Source organism: Homalodisca vitripennis, chromosome 6 (genome assembly GCF_021130785.1).
Source record: "Homalodisca vitripennis isolate AUS2020 chromosome 6, UT_GWSS_2.1, whole genome shotgun sequence".
NCBI classification, from domain to species: Eukaryota; Metazoa; Arthropoda; class Insecta; order Hemiptera; family Cicadellidae; genus Homalodisca; species Homalodisca vitripennis.
Window position 1 is genome coordinate 55,620,403 of NC_060212.1, and position 15,382 is coordinate 55,635,784.

Genomic DNA, 15,382 nt, shown 5'->3' on the forward strand with positions numbered 1-15,382 from the left:
TGTTGAATTTTTGTGTTTGGAGAAATGTAGAGGTAAAACACGGAAGTACAACAAAGCGATGCACCAGCTGAACGGGCGGGCGGCGAGACTCTGCAATCACGTTATCTACTAGACGCTCGACTTTGACCTCTGTCTGAGGATGGGGAGGTGTTTGCGATAAGACAATTCCTGTTTTATATTGACGAAATATTGTTCTACGCTAATCTAGTAATCAGTAGAAACGAAATGTGAAATAACGATTCATGTCTGGGTGTGGTCGGTATAATCCCAAAGTACCGAACTATCTAAATGTAATTATTAATGAGAGTGCATTTTGTGAAAACAAATTTAAACAAATAAATTATTCTATACTGCGTGATGCCACAATAAAAATTTGGATTGAAGATTTTTAGCGAATTTTATTAAATATTAAATAACTGAAAATATTTCATTAGCAAATACAACGTTCACATGTAAGAAACTGTAATATTCATTTGCAACTAACTGTTAGTGTTTATGACAATATTAGGCATAATATAAAATTCATACTTCCCACATTTGAGTATGAAGTCAGGTTCACCTAACAATAAAGATTAACTCCAAATACCAATGAATTATTGCTACATTTAATGCAATGCCCAGATTAACTTTATTCTAATTCAAGAGGCAGTAAACTTTATTTGGAAAATAAAATTAAAATGTGTGCCCTAACTGCAAAGCAGGTTCAATATATCCAGTATATGTAACAGACTAATTCATCTGCTCAAGCCCAATCTGTTTGTGAAGAAGCAAAGGAAACATTCTCCTAAACATCTTCAAATTAACTGCTCAGTAAAGACAAAAGGTCTCAAAAACCGCCCTAGATGATGTTTTTGCTGTACTTGACGCTGAGAACTGTGAACTAAATTCAATAAAAAATAATAATCTATCATATAATTGTAGCACTAAAAGTATAGCTACTCAATGTTGACAATTTTAGACCCAATGCCGTATACTCCGTATTAACTTTAAGAAGTATTAGGATTGTTTCTTCAATTTTAAAGTTAATCAGCATATTTGATAACGTAAAAATTTACTGTAAATTTAGTCGTTAAATATCAGTTGTGCCATAAACAAAAAGGACAACATTAACTTTAGTACATGTAGTACATTTCTTATTATTCTTTATTTATTAAAAAATATATTTTTAATTTTTGTAGCCTATTATATGAAATAAATTATACCTGTAACTCACTATTGTGAAAATTGGAAATCTCATTTATGTATACCTGCATACATACATACATATATAGTTTTTAAGACCTGTTTCTTCTAACCAATAAACCCTTCCATGAAATAATTAAAGGATTAGAACAATAATAAAACTAATAAGGACAACGATTAATTTCTCACTTTATTTTTTGTAAAGAGTACAAGCATTCTTAATACGAAAAAGTGTATTCTTCTATTGTGAAATAACTTAATGTTCTTGTTAATAAAATACTGAAAATAAGACGAATTTAATTGAAATCTTAAATTTCACGTAACAGTGATGAAGTAGTATTTGAAGCTTACGAAAACTTAGTGTTTACACATCATGTGTACACAAAAGTATTGCTGACAGAATAGAATCAAGTTTTCTCAAAACGATGGGCAAATTTTTCTGAGTACCCGTTTCTTATCAAAAAATCAAAATCATATGTCACTGCATTACACATTCGCTAAATGAATATGTTTTTACCCAAATAAACTATACTAAAATGTATTTCTATCTTCAGGAGCTGAAGGTAATGACACTTAGGAACAGCAATAAAAACAGTCATAAAAACTCACTCAAGCTACGGATTTAAATTACTGCCCCGCAGGCTGCTCGTAAAATAATAATAATAAATATTTGGTATTCTATTTCTTTTTATATTGTTGAGTATGTTTATATTTAAGCATTTTGTTTTTAGACACATTTATTTAATACACAGTCATATTTACTAAGTTAAAGAATGTTTCATCCAATTAGTTTTTAGCGTAAAAACATCGGATATATATCCAGGAAAAGTTACTATCAAAATTTCGTTACAGTTGTAACGACTTTTATAAAACATATATTTGTTGTTTTTTTTTTTACTAAAGTAGGCCTTTTGAAAAAGTCAACTATAGTGCCAGAAATACCATAGACCGGATAAATTACAACGGCCAAAGTACACATTTTTTGACTAAAATAGACTTCTCTAAGCTGTGTACTTGTGTGTATTGTAGATAGAGGCTTCAATGCAAAATCAATTTCCGTTTCAAAATGACATAGAGCCCCATTATTCATTACGTCATAAGTTTGTTAACTGAAAAGGTAAGAACTTCGACTTTAGCATCTGCCAAATCTCAACGATGACATAAATTGTTTGAATAGTTTAATTGTTACTCAAGTAGTCTAATAACATGAAATATCTCTCCAACATTCGAGCTAGTTTTTGGTACTTATAAAAATCGTTTCACTCTCCGATGAACCCCAAAACACTGGTCTTTAAAAGAAAGTCTAAAATAAATCCCAAGAAAAGTGTTCAGTGATAATCACCTAACATAAAAATTAGTTTAGAAAGTTGTTCAAACGGAATATGCCCACGATGTTTTTCTGTAAGCGATTGCCGCAGGTAACAGTATTTTTATTAAGTAAATTTGCATAGAACGAAGAAAAATATTCGTCTAACATTTCTAAGAATTAAATCTGTACCAGACATTATTAAATAAGAACTGAGTAATATGTGATAAAAGATATCTAGTTTTTAATCAAACAAAGGGTAATAAGTAATAAGTGTGTAAATATGTCATATATCAGGCTGTAAAGACAAGACGTCTCCCCCTCCCCCTGTCCTGTGTGTTCTGCTATTTCCTTGTCCATAACATTTTCTGTAAGTTCCTGAGATGGAATTATCTCTGGTCCTGATGTGGCAATCTTCTCTTCGTTATCTCCCTCTAGTTTTATTATTACTTCTACTTGTACTTCTCCCTCTCCGTACCCCTTTTGTTTCTTCGTTACTTTATCGGTGACATCATAAGGACATGATTTAGAGTGCTTATCAATACTAGGATCTTTCGGTACTATATTTTTATCTTCATTGGTCAGAATGTCACATAACGATTTTCTATCACTTAAGTGATTTGCTAGATCAGTAGTTATCTCGTGTGGTTCACATTGACCGAATACATCAGATAACTGTTTACTTTCTCTTTTTTCTTCAGGACTGTCACAATGTCTCCCCTCCCTTCCATGCCCTACCATATTAGTGTTCTGCTCCGCCAACAACCCTGACAAGTGCGTGTTCTCGGCCACCAGGAGCGCCACCTTCTCCTCGTACCTAGCTCGCAGGTCGTTGAACATCTCCATTTGACAATAGTACTGTGCCTTAATGTCTTCATTCAACCTGTGACCAATAACATTCATGTAACTGTTTATTTACTCTTATAAACTTATGGTTTATGTGTCTTAAAACGTTTATTATAGTATAAAACATTAATGTGTATACCTGAAAACGAGTACATATTAGAGGGTCAACATTGTTATTAAATTACTCCCTTTGGAATATCTGCAAGAGTTACTCTACTAATGCAGAATGAGTGTCTAAAATCGAGTGACGAGTAGACGTCAGTTTAAACAAACAGGGGGAAATCTTAAACAGCCAGAGGAAACAATTTTGAGAAATGAAGCACTTTAATGTTTTAAATATAAATAGCTTAAACATTACATGGACTCTATTTTTATTTGTATACAGGTCACGCATACTTTCATTGTCTGAGTGGTTTTTAAATACAACCATTTCCTTTCATGTTTTATTTATTCTAAGAATATAACCTACTGCCAATTGTTCTAGACTGAACGGCTTAAAATCATTATATCACCCAGGAGAAAATTTATGAAGTAAATTCCGATTAGCTTACAGCTTGAGCGTCACTACAAAATACTGGAAGCAACAGATCACGTCTTCCCGAGGAAATGGACCATCCTAGCCTAAAGCACCATAGATTCCAAATTTCGTCATGATCATATAATATTGATTAATCCCAGTGCGACAATTATAGTTAAGGCAGTACTGTGGCCCAAAAGACTTTATTACTAGTAGGAATAATTAACAGTTAAAATACTATAATTCAAAAGAAATCACTGTTGAATTCACAATATTGCGTCAGTGCAAAATGAAGAGCGCTTATTAATTTTAGCTCAAAAACGCAATGTATAATATACTATATTCATCACACAACCAATAGTTACTAAGTCTTTCCTACCTACAAGTTACAATACCTACCTTGCAGACTCAGACAAAGTATTAAGAATATTCTGTTGCTTAATTTTTTCCAAACGAATTCTTTCCTCCATAATTTTTATATTATTATGGATTTGTTTGACTTCAGTGTTTCTCAAAGCCAACAGGTCCTTCGTGACAGCTACTAGATTCTTCAGCGAGGTGCACTGCAATCCGATTGTTTACCAATGATAAGTGTACAGACTTATATTTAACTAAAACTTAATTCACCAAATCACAGAAATATTGTAATAATAAGTACGACTCCCTGTGCTGTCTTATTGGAAAATAAGGTTGAGGACAGATGAAAAACTTATTTGAGAACGAAACAGTATCTCAATTACCTTCAGTTTTGATTATGAACGTCAGTTAAAAATTTAATAGTATTTGATTTACGGTTTTTCAAATTTAAAGGCAAATCAAAATTAAACGCTATCACTCCTAATTATGAAATTTTTAAAAGGGCCTTTTACTATTAAGGCCCATTGCTACAAAAGTCGAAATTTTGAAATGTAGTTCTATTTAATTTTATATATTCCTTCACTGACAATTAAAACTATGGCCATGTTTGCTCCTCATTTTTTATTTGAACCATTATATATATACTATCTTCATTGAATTTAACTTATTCAACTGTCATGAATTCAAATGAAATCATAAATTCACTTACTTAAATAACTTTTTAACGATATATTTGTTATTTAAATTGACCATGTGTCTTATGTTTCAACAGGTATCCTGACTCGAATGTTACAATTAAATATTTTACAATAACTAAGATATGTACGACTTAACTACCTGTAGAGTAAGTACTGTTCGTTGTTCCTCCAAATTTTTGCAAAGAGAATTTTTCTCTAGCAGTAATAAAACCACCTGCAAGATAAGTAAGTAAAAATATTGAGTTTTAATATCATTAAATATTAATATTCAATAAATGCAATAGTTCGTAAAACATTAAACTTGGTAGGACTTTACAATTGAAAATACTGCATTTCTACCAAAATAATAATGAAACCCTTTTGTATTTGCTATGATTGTATTCACTTATGTAACTAAAGTGTCGACAACTGTTGTAACCATGTAATTGGATTGTCATTTGCGTACTCGTCCCCTTGATAACAAAATGTATCAATTATAGTGAAAAAGCAGTCAATTATATTGATTAGTTTGGGCCAATTATAGTGATAACAGTTATGAGATGTCACAATACCTTTCTAACCAAACAGAGAAGTCGAGAGACATGTTCCCGTAAGTCCTTTTCAGTTCGATGATTAACGTCAAATCTCAGCAATTCCTTTAACATGGTCTTAGCATAGGTTGTGTCTCTGCTGCCGTTATTTTGGAATGTATCTGGCTACAAAAATTTTAATATTTAAATATAATGATAATAAAGTTCTCTAATATTCATTCTGTATAAACATTTAAAACCTCTAAATATACTTGACATATTTGATTAAGTATCTAAATAGTTTGCTGGTCACATGAAGACACCGGGTTTCACATAAAAGTGGTTTTTTATTTAATACTGGATCAGTTTAACAGCACGTGCAATAGACATGAAAGAACAACACGACACTGCAGGTTGCTGGCTTTATTGGAAACTACACTGTGTCAATGGTTTCACTAATGATTTAGTGTGGCAAGAGAAATATCATGAGTTTGATACCATCTTTTTAAACATAAGCAACTAGCCATCCAAATATTTTAGTTCGCAGTCTTCCAAGAACGAACAAACTAGCTATAATATCGAACCTAGATTATTGGGGAAACAGATTTTTACCACTAAAGCCACCTATACCGTAACATTCAAACACTGCGTAGGTTAAATCACAACCCCTCCACATATACATTAAATAAGCTATTAAAGTTCTTCCTTGCTCAGATTTATACATTTATGTACCGGTACTGCAATACTAGGTAGTAGAGTATATCTTAGTTATAAAGCATATTTTAGATATAAAGAATAAGTTGTAAATACCTACATTTGAAATATTGACTTGTGAAACGTCTTCTGGAATTTTATTTTGATTTTTATCTGTAATCTCCATCTTATTATGTACCAGTAATCAATATGTACTTAATGTAACTAACAAGACAATTAATTGCATTTGTTCTACTAGAATTTGTTTCCAACTATAAATTGTTACTTAACTTGTAATTTAGAAAACAAACATGTTTACGTTTGGTTACAGTAGCTCTGTTTACGAGAAAACATATGTTTATCTGAACTGAAAACACCTTTGATCTATACAAAAGATTTAGTAGTTTCTACTGTCGACATATGGAGACGTAAACTTTTCAGCAAAGACAAACAAGTTTGAAATTGCCTAAGTACTTTTAGTTCCTACTTTACTTTAAATCTTAAAATTGTTTCGTCTTACGTATACTCTAGTGGTTCTAAACTTAACATACTTTTTCTTTTAAATTTAGTCGCTGGTCTATACCATCTCTATCCTGCATGTAAGTTTTATATTAAAATTAAACTTAACACTAACACTGATGAACATGAGATGGACGCAGCGTGGGTCTCATATGTAGTAGTTCAGATGTTACTGTTAACTCACTTTATTTTCTGGTTTTTCTGTAAATTATTATATCGATTTCAAACGGACATAACGTAAATAAACATATTTTAACTAGAATTTACTCCCAGCTTTGTACGCGATTTCGTAGGTTTGAAACTGTATGAGCACTTCTGGTTCGATAGAATTGTATTATCGACGCTAATGTTAAGGTTGCTTTGTTGCCACGAACAAGAAAAAAAAGTCAAAAAGTTTACATTTATGGTCTTTTTAATTTACTCCAATCTTAGTATTTTTGGTTCCATAGCTGATTGTACTTCATTCCTAATGATAAAAATAAATATATAGTTAGACTACACAGCTCTGAAGACCCTAGTTTCGTCAAAAGACAACTAGTTTGTGACTCATAATAGTGGTTAAAAGTGAGTTAAAAGTTATATTACACTGCTTTGGCTCAATAAATATTTCATAACTTTAAGACCAATGGCCAAGATGGCATTTTCACTACTTTAAAGGCCAGTGCGGAATAGCCCAGAGGGACTTTCGAAACAAGAATAGGCTTGTATTCATCCCTGGGACCGTAAGAATGTCCAAGTAAAATTTCATTACAATCGATAGAATAGTTTGAGTGAAAGCAAAATAAAGAAACAAAGGGACTTTCGCATTTGTAATATTGTTAGGAAATTTGAGTTTATAGTTGAAAACTGAATAAAGTTTTTGTTTATTCGGACAAACCAGATAATTGTCAGTTCGAAGACCATCATATGAGTTAGGATGGAGCCAACGTGATACATTTGGAACTTCATTTCTAGGTCATTAATAGAGGCTTCATATATCATACGATCAGTGAACTATCAGTCGAAATTAGGCCGTTTTAATTACCAATTCTTAAAAATGAGTTAACAATGAAACATAAAGTATTAAACAGATCGCTGATTTGTAGCACAAAAATGCGGAGTAACAATACGATTTTGACTTCATCTACAATAAAGTAATATTATGAAAACCCCAATTTCGTTTCATTTTGTTTCCATCACGATACCCTACGTCAATATAAAGACCGTATTAAGTTTTATATTCTGATGTTAAAAGTATTGAACTGTTACGAGGACTATAAAGTTACCTTGTCTTCTACTAAGTCGGGAAATTTATTCAGATAAATTTAATTCATAAGACGAGGTTCAAATACACGAAGTTATCTCCTGTAATACTGTATTTGTATGTAACAATAACAACATTAATGAAGTTTATTAAGGGTAAATCAAAGATGGATTAACCTCGTTAACGTAGAGCATAATTATAGAACAATTCTGGTCACATAATGGCCTGAAGGAGTTTTATTTTTCCTTTGTGGTGTTGCAGTTAACAACAATAGCAGCCGTACAGTGTAATGTAATAAAAGATCTATCTGGACCTACAACTGAGCACCTGAGTCTGATCTCAGGCGTCAGCTGCTGCACCAAAAAACAGAAAGTGGGGCTACAACTGATGAGTTTGTGATGGATTATTGAATCTATGTCCAGTGAAATTGAGTGGTTATGACTGATTTAATGTTTTATTTTCAAATTATGAACAGCTTAGAGAAGTCCGGTATAGGTCAAAACTAACTTTATATTCACTGTATTTGCCGTATGAGTTGTAATAAGGCGAGCAATTTACTACAAATTATTTAAAAAATTGGACTTTCGTGTTTGAATATATGCTAGTGTTGTAAATTTTAAATTGAATGCACATACAAAACCAGAATATTTCTCTTGTCGTGTAGGCTACGTTTCGCGTTCATCTAAGAACTATCGTGTATGAATGTATCGTGTGGTAAGATATCTCTAGAAAGAAATCATTCAGAGACTGTAAATGTTTGCTTGATATTTCATTTCCATCAAAATGAGTTTGGCGTAATTTTTGTATAATTTCTTTCTCAACGAATGACAGGCTATTCATCTATCCTGAAGATTTTTCGAAAATGGAATTATCCATAAATTTAGATTGTTGCATGCAACTTCAGCGGAGCCTAGTGTGCGCCGCCTGGTGTGGCGTAATACTATTTTATTTATTGTATTCTGTTTTATGAAAGGTAAAAACAACTTTACGGATTTTCAAACACCCATTCATAATGTTGTAGATATATTTGGAAAACGCGATATCTTGAAGGAATTTTATTGAATACTGCAGATGCTCCAGTCAACACGATATGGAGAGTTTCATTAAAATATAAAAACAAATACATATATTGATTGAGTATTGGTTCATTATATATTTATAAGAACTCATAGTCTGTACTTAAAGAAATATTAAACCCAGAGACCATTAACACAGCACGACCGAGAGGAGGTAACATAAGTCTTGTCAAAGAACTGGTGAAGTTATGTCAGACTATTAAAAGGTAAAGGATTAACGACAATCTGTTAAAGCTATGTCTGAGAACAAAGAGAACAGCTGCTACTAATGTAAGGTTTGTCATCTGTTGTTTGTAACACTATAATACATCACTTGTGACGTATATAATTAAACCCTTCTATCAAGGCTACAAAGGTAAACATGTGACTTTATATGTGGGATACGTATTTGTGACGAATAGTCATGTTGAAACCGGTAGCTCTGTGGTCGAGGTCACGATTATTTATTTAGGTTTGTAGAATGAACACTATACCATAGTATATATGTACCTTTTTTATGGGATTGTATTCATTTCAAATTTACTGTCCATAGTTTGTAATAAAATTATTTAAAAAAAAGAGTTTACGTATATTTTAATAAAAATTACTTATACATAACCCTTTTGTTGTAGAATTTATTAAAAAAATAAACCGTTTTCATTGACTACAAAAGGAGAAAATTAATAATTTTAAATCAGTCAATATTTTAAATAATTTAATTTTTAAACCATAAATATAATTTTTAGATTAGTAATACTCGATTAAACTTTTTTAAACCAAATAGATCTAAATATTTCACTCAAAAACGTGACCAAATTGGTTGTTAAATAAATCATCAAACATATGCTATAAACTATATCAAAGCTTATAAACTCCAGTATTCTTTATAAAATGTCTTATTATTATGTATAATTACCACAATATCCACTGACCATTATACTCCAGCGCTACTCTTTCAGGTATAACAACTGAACAGTAGAGCTGGAAGATTTCATGTTTCCTAATAAATGGTTTGTATATTAACTAGTCTAGATAACAAAGTATCGTTTCCGAAGTGTAGTTTGAGCTACATTGTATATATGGAGTTTTTTTTATAATTATTGTCTTTTTACTAAGTGCTTGACTTAGTGGTAGTTATATTGACTTTACACAAAAACTAGATATTTCTGACTTATGAGTGTCAAAACGCGTTTTTATGCTCTGTTTAATTTGCGTACGAAATTATTTTAGATATTTTAGTTAGTTAAGTAAGCCAAACCATCCGAGGAAGAGATTACATTGCAGATCTTGAATACTGATTTCTCGTATCACTAAATTATGGCAAATTATCAAAGGATTCTGTAATCCTCTATGCTACACATGATGTTTAGATATTTGGTATATATTGTAAAGATTTATCACCAATAATTTTGTTTCAAGAAAAAATATCAATCTTAAAAAATACTTGTTTTAACAATTCCATGTTCAAGTTTGTCCCGAAAGGGGAGTTAAAGGCCCCATTCCCGCCCATGTTAAAAGTAAGAATTTTAGGAACACATATCTGGGTAACCATAGCAACTAACAGCATGAAATTTTTTATGCTTGATTGTTGCATCATAATAAGTAAAATAAACTACAATTAGCTTGATAGGTAATATAAATTGAAAATTAAAAATTTTTTTCAATCGCAATTTGTTTTTTTTTTTTTTTTCAAAAATTTTTAATATTATATTTTTTTTCTAGTTGAAGAATTTTATTCATTGTTGTTTATCTTGTACATTACATATATACAAACAGCTAGTAAAAATTTCAAAGCAATAACTCTACTAGTACCTGAGATAATGGTTCCTAAAACTAAAAAATTCAACTTTCGGAAAACGACATAAATGTAAAAAATCAGCTTATTATTGTGAATATTTTACGTTAAAATCCACCTGGGCAGTATTGAGAGGATGCTCCTTCTTCTTCTTCAAGTTTCTTTCTTCTTTTAGCAATTCTGGATTCTGTGGTTGCATCCTGTGCTGCCCGTTGGGCCTTTTGAAGTCGAACCTCTTCAGCTTTTTTCAGCGCCACAACGTGTTTATACCGTAGTTAACAATCCCAAGTTCTTTCAAAACATTTAATCTACCTAAGTTTCCATCATTGAATGTCAAGATTGCATCAAATACCCCTATTTCTAAAGTTTTTCTTCCAACAAATACATTCTTAGGTATTCTACTCCAGACTATATTGTTGAAGGACTCGTTAACGTTTTGGGTTTTTCCATGTAGGCATTTTTTTAAGGAGACTAGGATCAGCCAATGATTGAAAAATAGGTTTTATAATTTCCATTACTGCAACAGGAACTGTATTTTTATGCTTGAAGTCTTTTTTTTCATAAACAGCTTTATTGTACTTGCACCAAGTTTCCGGTGCAGGTGGACATTGCTGATGGCTCGGGTGTTCATCCGTAGAGATGTAATGGAAATATATGGACCATACAGAACGTTTCATTTTATCCAAACTATTTACATTAGCTCTAATTGCATTACCATAATATGACTTAAATTTATCAATAACTTTATCTGTAAGTCTACCTACTCCTTTTATAGATTTACCATCTGACAGAGGTTTACCGCCAAGCCTTGCTTTTAATTTTCGCAGCCTTGTGCCCATTCTCTTGGAAATATGCCCTATACATTCAAGCATCTCAACAGGGGTGTCATCACCATAAAGATTATCTTCCACTACAGCCAGATGAGCCTTAGAGTCGCCGTCACCTAAAAATTTTACATACCGTACGCCACACGTAGGTATCGATCGTCGACAAACTGCAACAGCAGCCACGCACTCCATGCCGCCACTTGTCCCCTCATAATTTTTTTAACAATTAGGTTCATGACTTTTTATTTTACCTTCGTTGCCTTTTGTTTTTTCACATCCACTGCAGTACTTTGTCAACACTTCCACATCCAACACTTTTCCGGTATCAACACTCGTAACAGTACAACACGAATTTTTGGATACGAATCCTCTCTTTTGCCACGTTCCATCAAAAGCAATTGGAATGTCTGTACTAATTTTTTTTTTCATCTTTATCATCTATATTCTCATTTATTGCTTCTAATGTGGGATTTTTCATACAACTATCAGTAACAGTAGCTAGAGAGTTTCTGAGAGTGTTCGTATATTTACTTACATAGGTGCAAGGCGAAGGCAAGTTCAACATTCCACACAAAAGTTTTCGAGCTTCTGGCCCCTTTCCAATGCACCGCAAACCATAAAAAATTCTTAGATTGATATCTAAAGTATTATTTTTATCAATAAAATTAGAAGAGTAAAATTCATGACTAAATGTGCAGTCATAATTTGTACACTTTAGAACTAAATTACTTGCCAGCCCATTACGCTTTTCTATATCGTCTTTTATCAAAACGTCAGATCCACACTCCTTACAAGCTACAAATTTAGAAAACAATGAACACAAAATGTTGTATGAAATTAATAAGTTTTTATCTGAAACATCAAAGCTATCATAAGTATCTAATTTGCCTACAATTATCTTTTCAGCAGAACTGATGACTGAAGGCCTAGGCCTAACCTCAGTCTCTGCTTCCTGCCTTGGATAAGCATTTGTAAACCTGTTACCGTGAAACTTACGTTTTTTTATTTGCACTCTCGGCATATTTACAACTAAACTCTAAAATATTTCACTATTATAAATAATAAACACAAACAACAACACTTTGTTTACCTTTCTCACTGACAAACCAGAAAACAACAGTAAACAATACTAGGTTAGTCTAAGCAGACAAGAAAAACAGCAATAGACAAAAAATAATATGCAGTAAGTGTTGCCAACATTGATTTTTCTTCAACCTTTAACTCTTCACTTTGAGTACTATGCTAGTGCAAACAAATACAGAAATAATTATCGTCAATAGAAGTTGGTGAAAGCTGAACTGGTCGCAAATTGGCTATGCAGACTATTTTATAAAATTAAATAAAAAATACTTAGAACAACTTTTATAGGCCATGTTTGGTATCAAAATGTACAGAAAGATACAGAGAACAAATTTAGCTAAAAAAAATGTTTTTGTTATTTTTTGACCCTTCGACCTTCAACTCCCCAAAGTGACATTTGTGATCCTGCTGCCACTAATTGTTATTGTTAAGTATAAACATGTTGTTAAAAACATATTTCAAGAATCTGCTTGGGTTTTTTGCGCGTTAGCCAGGATGTATAGATCATATCAAGCCGTCATGATCATAAGTGTCATTATTTTCAATGTTAATATACATTTCCTATAAAAGCATTTTTACTGTTAAGAGTGTGATGTATATGCCGGTCAGTCCAGAGTTGTATATTTGTCCATAAATGCCGTAATAAATATTAATGATTGAGTTAAAATAAAAAATATTATAAAGTACTGGCCTACTATATTATTACAACAATATATCATTTTGTATGAAGAACTTATTTATGCCGGGAAGCAGAAAAGACACTATTTACATGTTCTCTTGTTTGTTGATATCTCATTTTCCTGGAATCTCTGAAGAAAGAGAATCTTGTTTGCTTGACTTTTTCCTGAAGGGAATCACTTTTCATGCCACATGGGAAAAGGTGTGATGGTTCAGTTAAATTTGTATAATAATTTCTAAACGCATTCCATCGTATAACATACTAATAAAAACTATACAATATAAATGTTAAGCATGTTTAAGAATTATTTTAATATTTTCCTCAATTCAAACTTTCAGATAACAAGTCATTCCACATTATTTATTAGGCCACATGTTTAATATTATTTTTAATAACATACTTTTTGTTCTCACCATGGTAACAACTTCTCTTCAGTTCATGTTCCTTATAGGAAATATTTTCAACTAATAAATTATTTATAACTAGCAGTTACCCGCCGTTTCGCACGCAATTCTCCAAATTGAATGACGTAGTCTTCTTAGTGAGAGTATTTATGATGTAATATGGTCGAAGCCTCAGATGTTCTTTAAACAGAAATATAAATATATCAGGTAAATATTATTTCAGTTTCAGTGGCTAAGAGACTAAATACCTGTATGTTAAACATAATTAAAAGTAATGCACTTTTAGGTTTATGCATTTCTGGTCTTGATAAATTACATTTACGGACAGTTGATTCTCCCTGCCCTCTGCCTTGATAGAAAATATTACATATAAATTTCGGAATATTTAGTCAATAAAAAACGCCAAATTTCGGCTCTTTTAGCTTAATTTTGGTCTGATTACATTTTAAGTATTATTGTTAGAGATGGCTTTTTAAACCCGATGAAGAAAATCTTTAGTTCTTACCTAAGACTGAAAAGTTACCGCGTTCAATATGTATCAAGTCCTGCCGTTTAAATTCGCATACGGCCTAATTTATTTACAGTTCCACAGTTGAGCTTATATTGTTGCACCAAGAAATTAATACATGTAGGTTTCGAGAACCTACTTAGATTTTAAAGTAACTATCTCTTGTACACGACGTTTATTTTGCTTTTTATCCCCGCCTAGAGATGATACAATAGGTAAACTTCAATAGACTTTTGAAATAAAAAAATCTCTGCTTCCGGCACTTGTGCTTTCGGTATAGGGGGAAGATTGGAAAATCCTTGAAACTAAGCAAAACATTTCAAAATACACGATTATATAAATGTTACGCTTGTTGAGGCAAGTTAGTGTCTATTCGCGTGTTCTTCTTAAGTGACATTAATGTCACATAGTATCGCATTGTCAAGGAAACCAACCTGTTTTGAGTACTGCAAGTGCAAAGACTCATAGCTTTGTTTGTAATAATTTTTTTTTCTATCCAAATCGGTTTAGCCGTTATCGATATAACGCTTAGCAAAATTAGCGATTCATGTTTATTTATAAGATTATTTATATTATATAATTTCTCTAATATCACTGGATTATTCTAAAGTTTTTGTCTCAGTATACTGTGATATGTTGTTTGCAAAAATGCATTACTATAGTTTTAGTAATAACGTAGTCGATTGGGTGAAGTCTTATTTAAATTATAGGATTCACCACGCTCGCAGTGAAATATCTAGACAGTTGCTAAGGAAAAGAGGTGTTCCGCAAGGCCTGAGACGAACTCTGTACAATTTTTTCACATCTATTTTCAGTGTTCTAAAAAGTTTTGTACTGCTCATTTGTATGCAGATAGTTCCCAACCTTATATATCTTATGAGAGTTTGCAGATGAAAACAGCCATTCATCAGCTGAATTTAGACTGATTGAATCGTCTAAAGGTCAGTTATCAATGGACTGACTCAATGTTGGTAAGTGCATGGTTCTACACACAGTACCCAATAGTAGAAGTATGCAGGGTGGAGAGAATTTGATAGCCTGTGAAAAGATAAAGCATCTCTTGATATTTCTCTGAATGATGTTAGATAGCAACTAGACCTTCACTGACTTTAACACCCACTCTAACCAAAGTGCCAGGGCCCCTATTGATTCAATACTCTATTT

The 15,382-nt window shown here is 32.0% G+C and overlaps 1 protein-coding gene across 2 annotated transcripts; it reads right to left on the reverse strand.

Annotated features, from left to right (window-relative positions):
• Positions 1-2,710: 2,710 nt before the first annotated feature.
• LOC124365192 lies at positions 2,711-6,438 on the reverse strand. 2 transcript variants are annotated; one of them, XM_046821146.1, is made up of 5 exons: positions 6,230-6,438; positions 5,458-5,601; positions 5,046-5,120; positions 4,251-4,414; positions 2,711-3,371 (listed from the first exon to the last, which is right to left on the reverse strand). In XM_046821146.1, the coding sequence occupies exons 1-5, from the start codon at positions 6,293-6,295 to the stop codon at positions 2,726-2,728; spliced, it is 1,095 nt and encodes a 364-aa protein (XP_046677102.1). In that variant the 5' UTR covers positions 6,296-6,438; the 3' UTR covers positions 2,711-2,725. The 2 variants fall into 2 exon arrangements, with proteins under 2 accessions (XP_046677102.1, XP_046677103.1); XM_046821147.1 differs by lacking the exon at positions 5,046-5,120.
• Between the last annotated feature and the right edge of the window lie 8,944 nt (positions 6,439-15,382).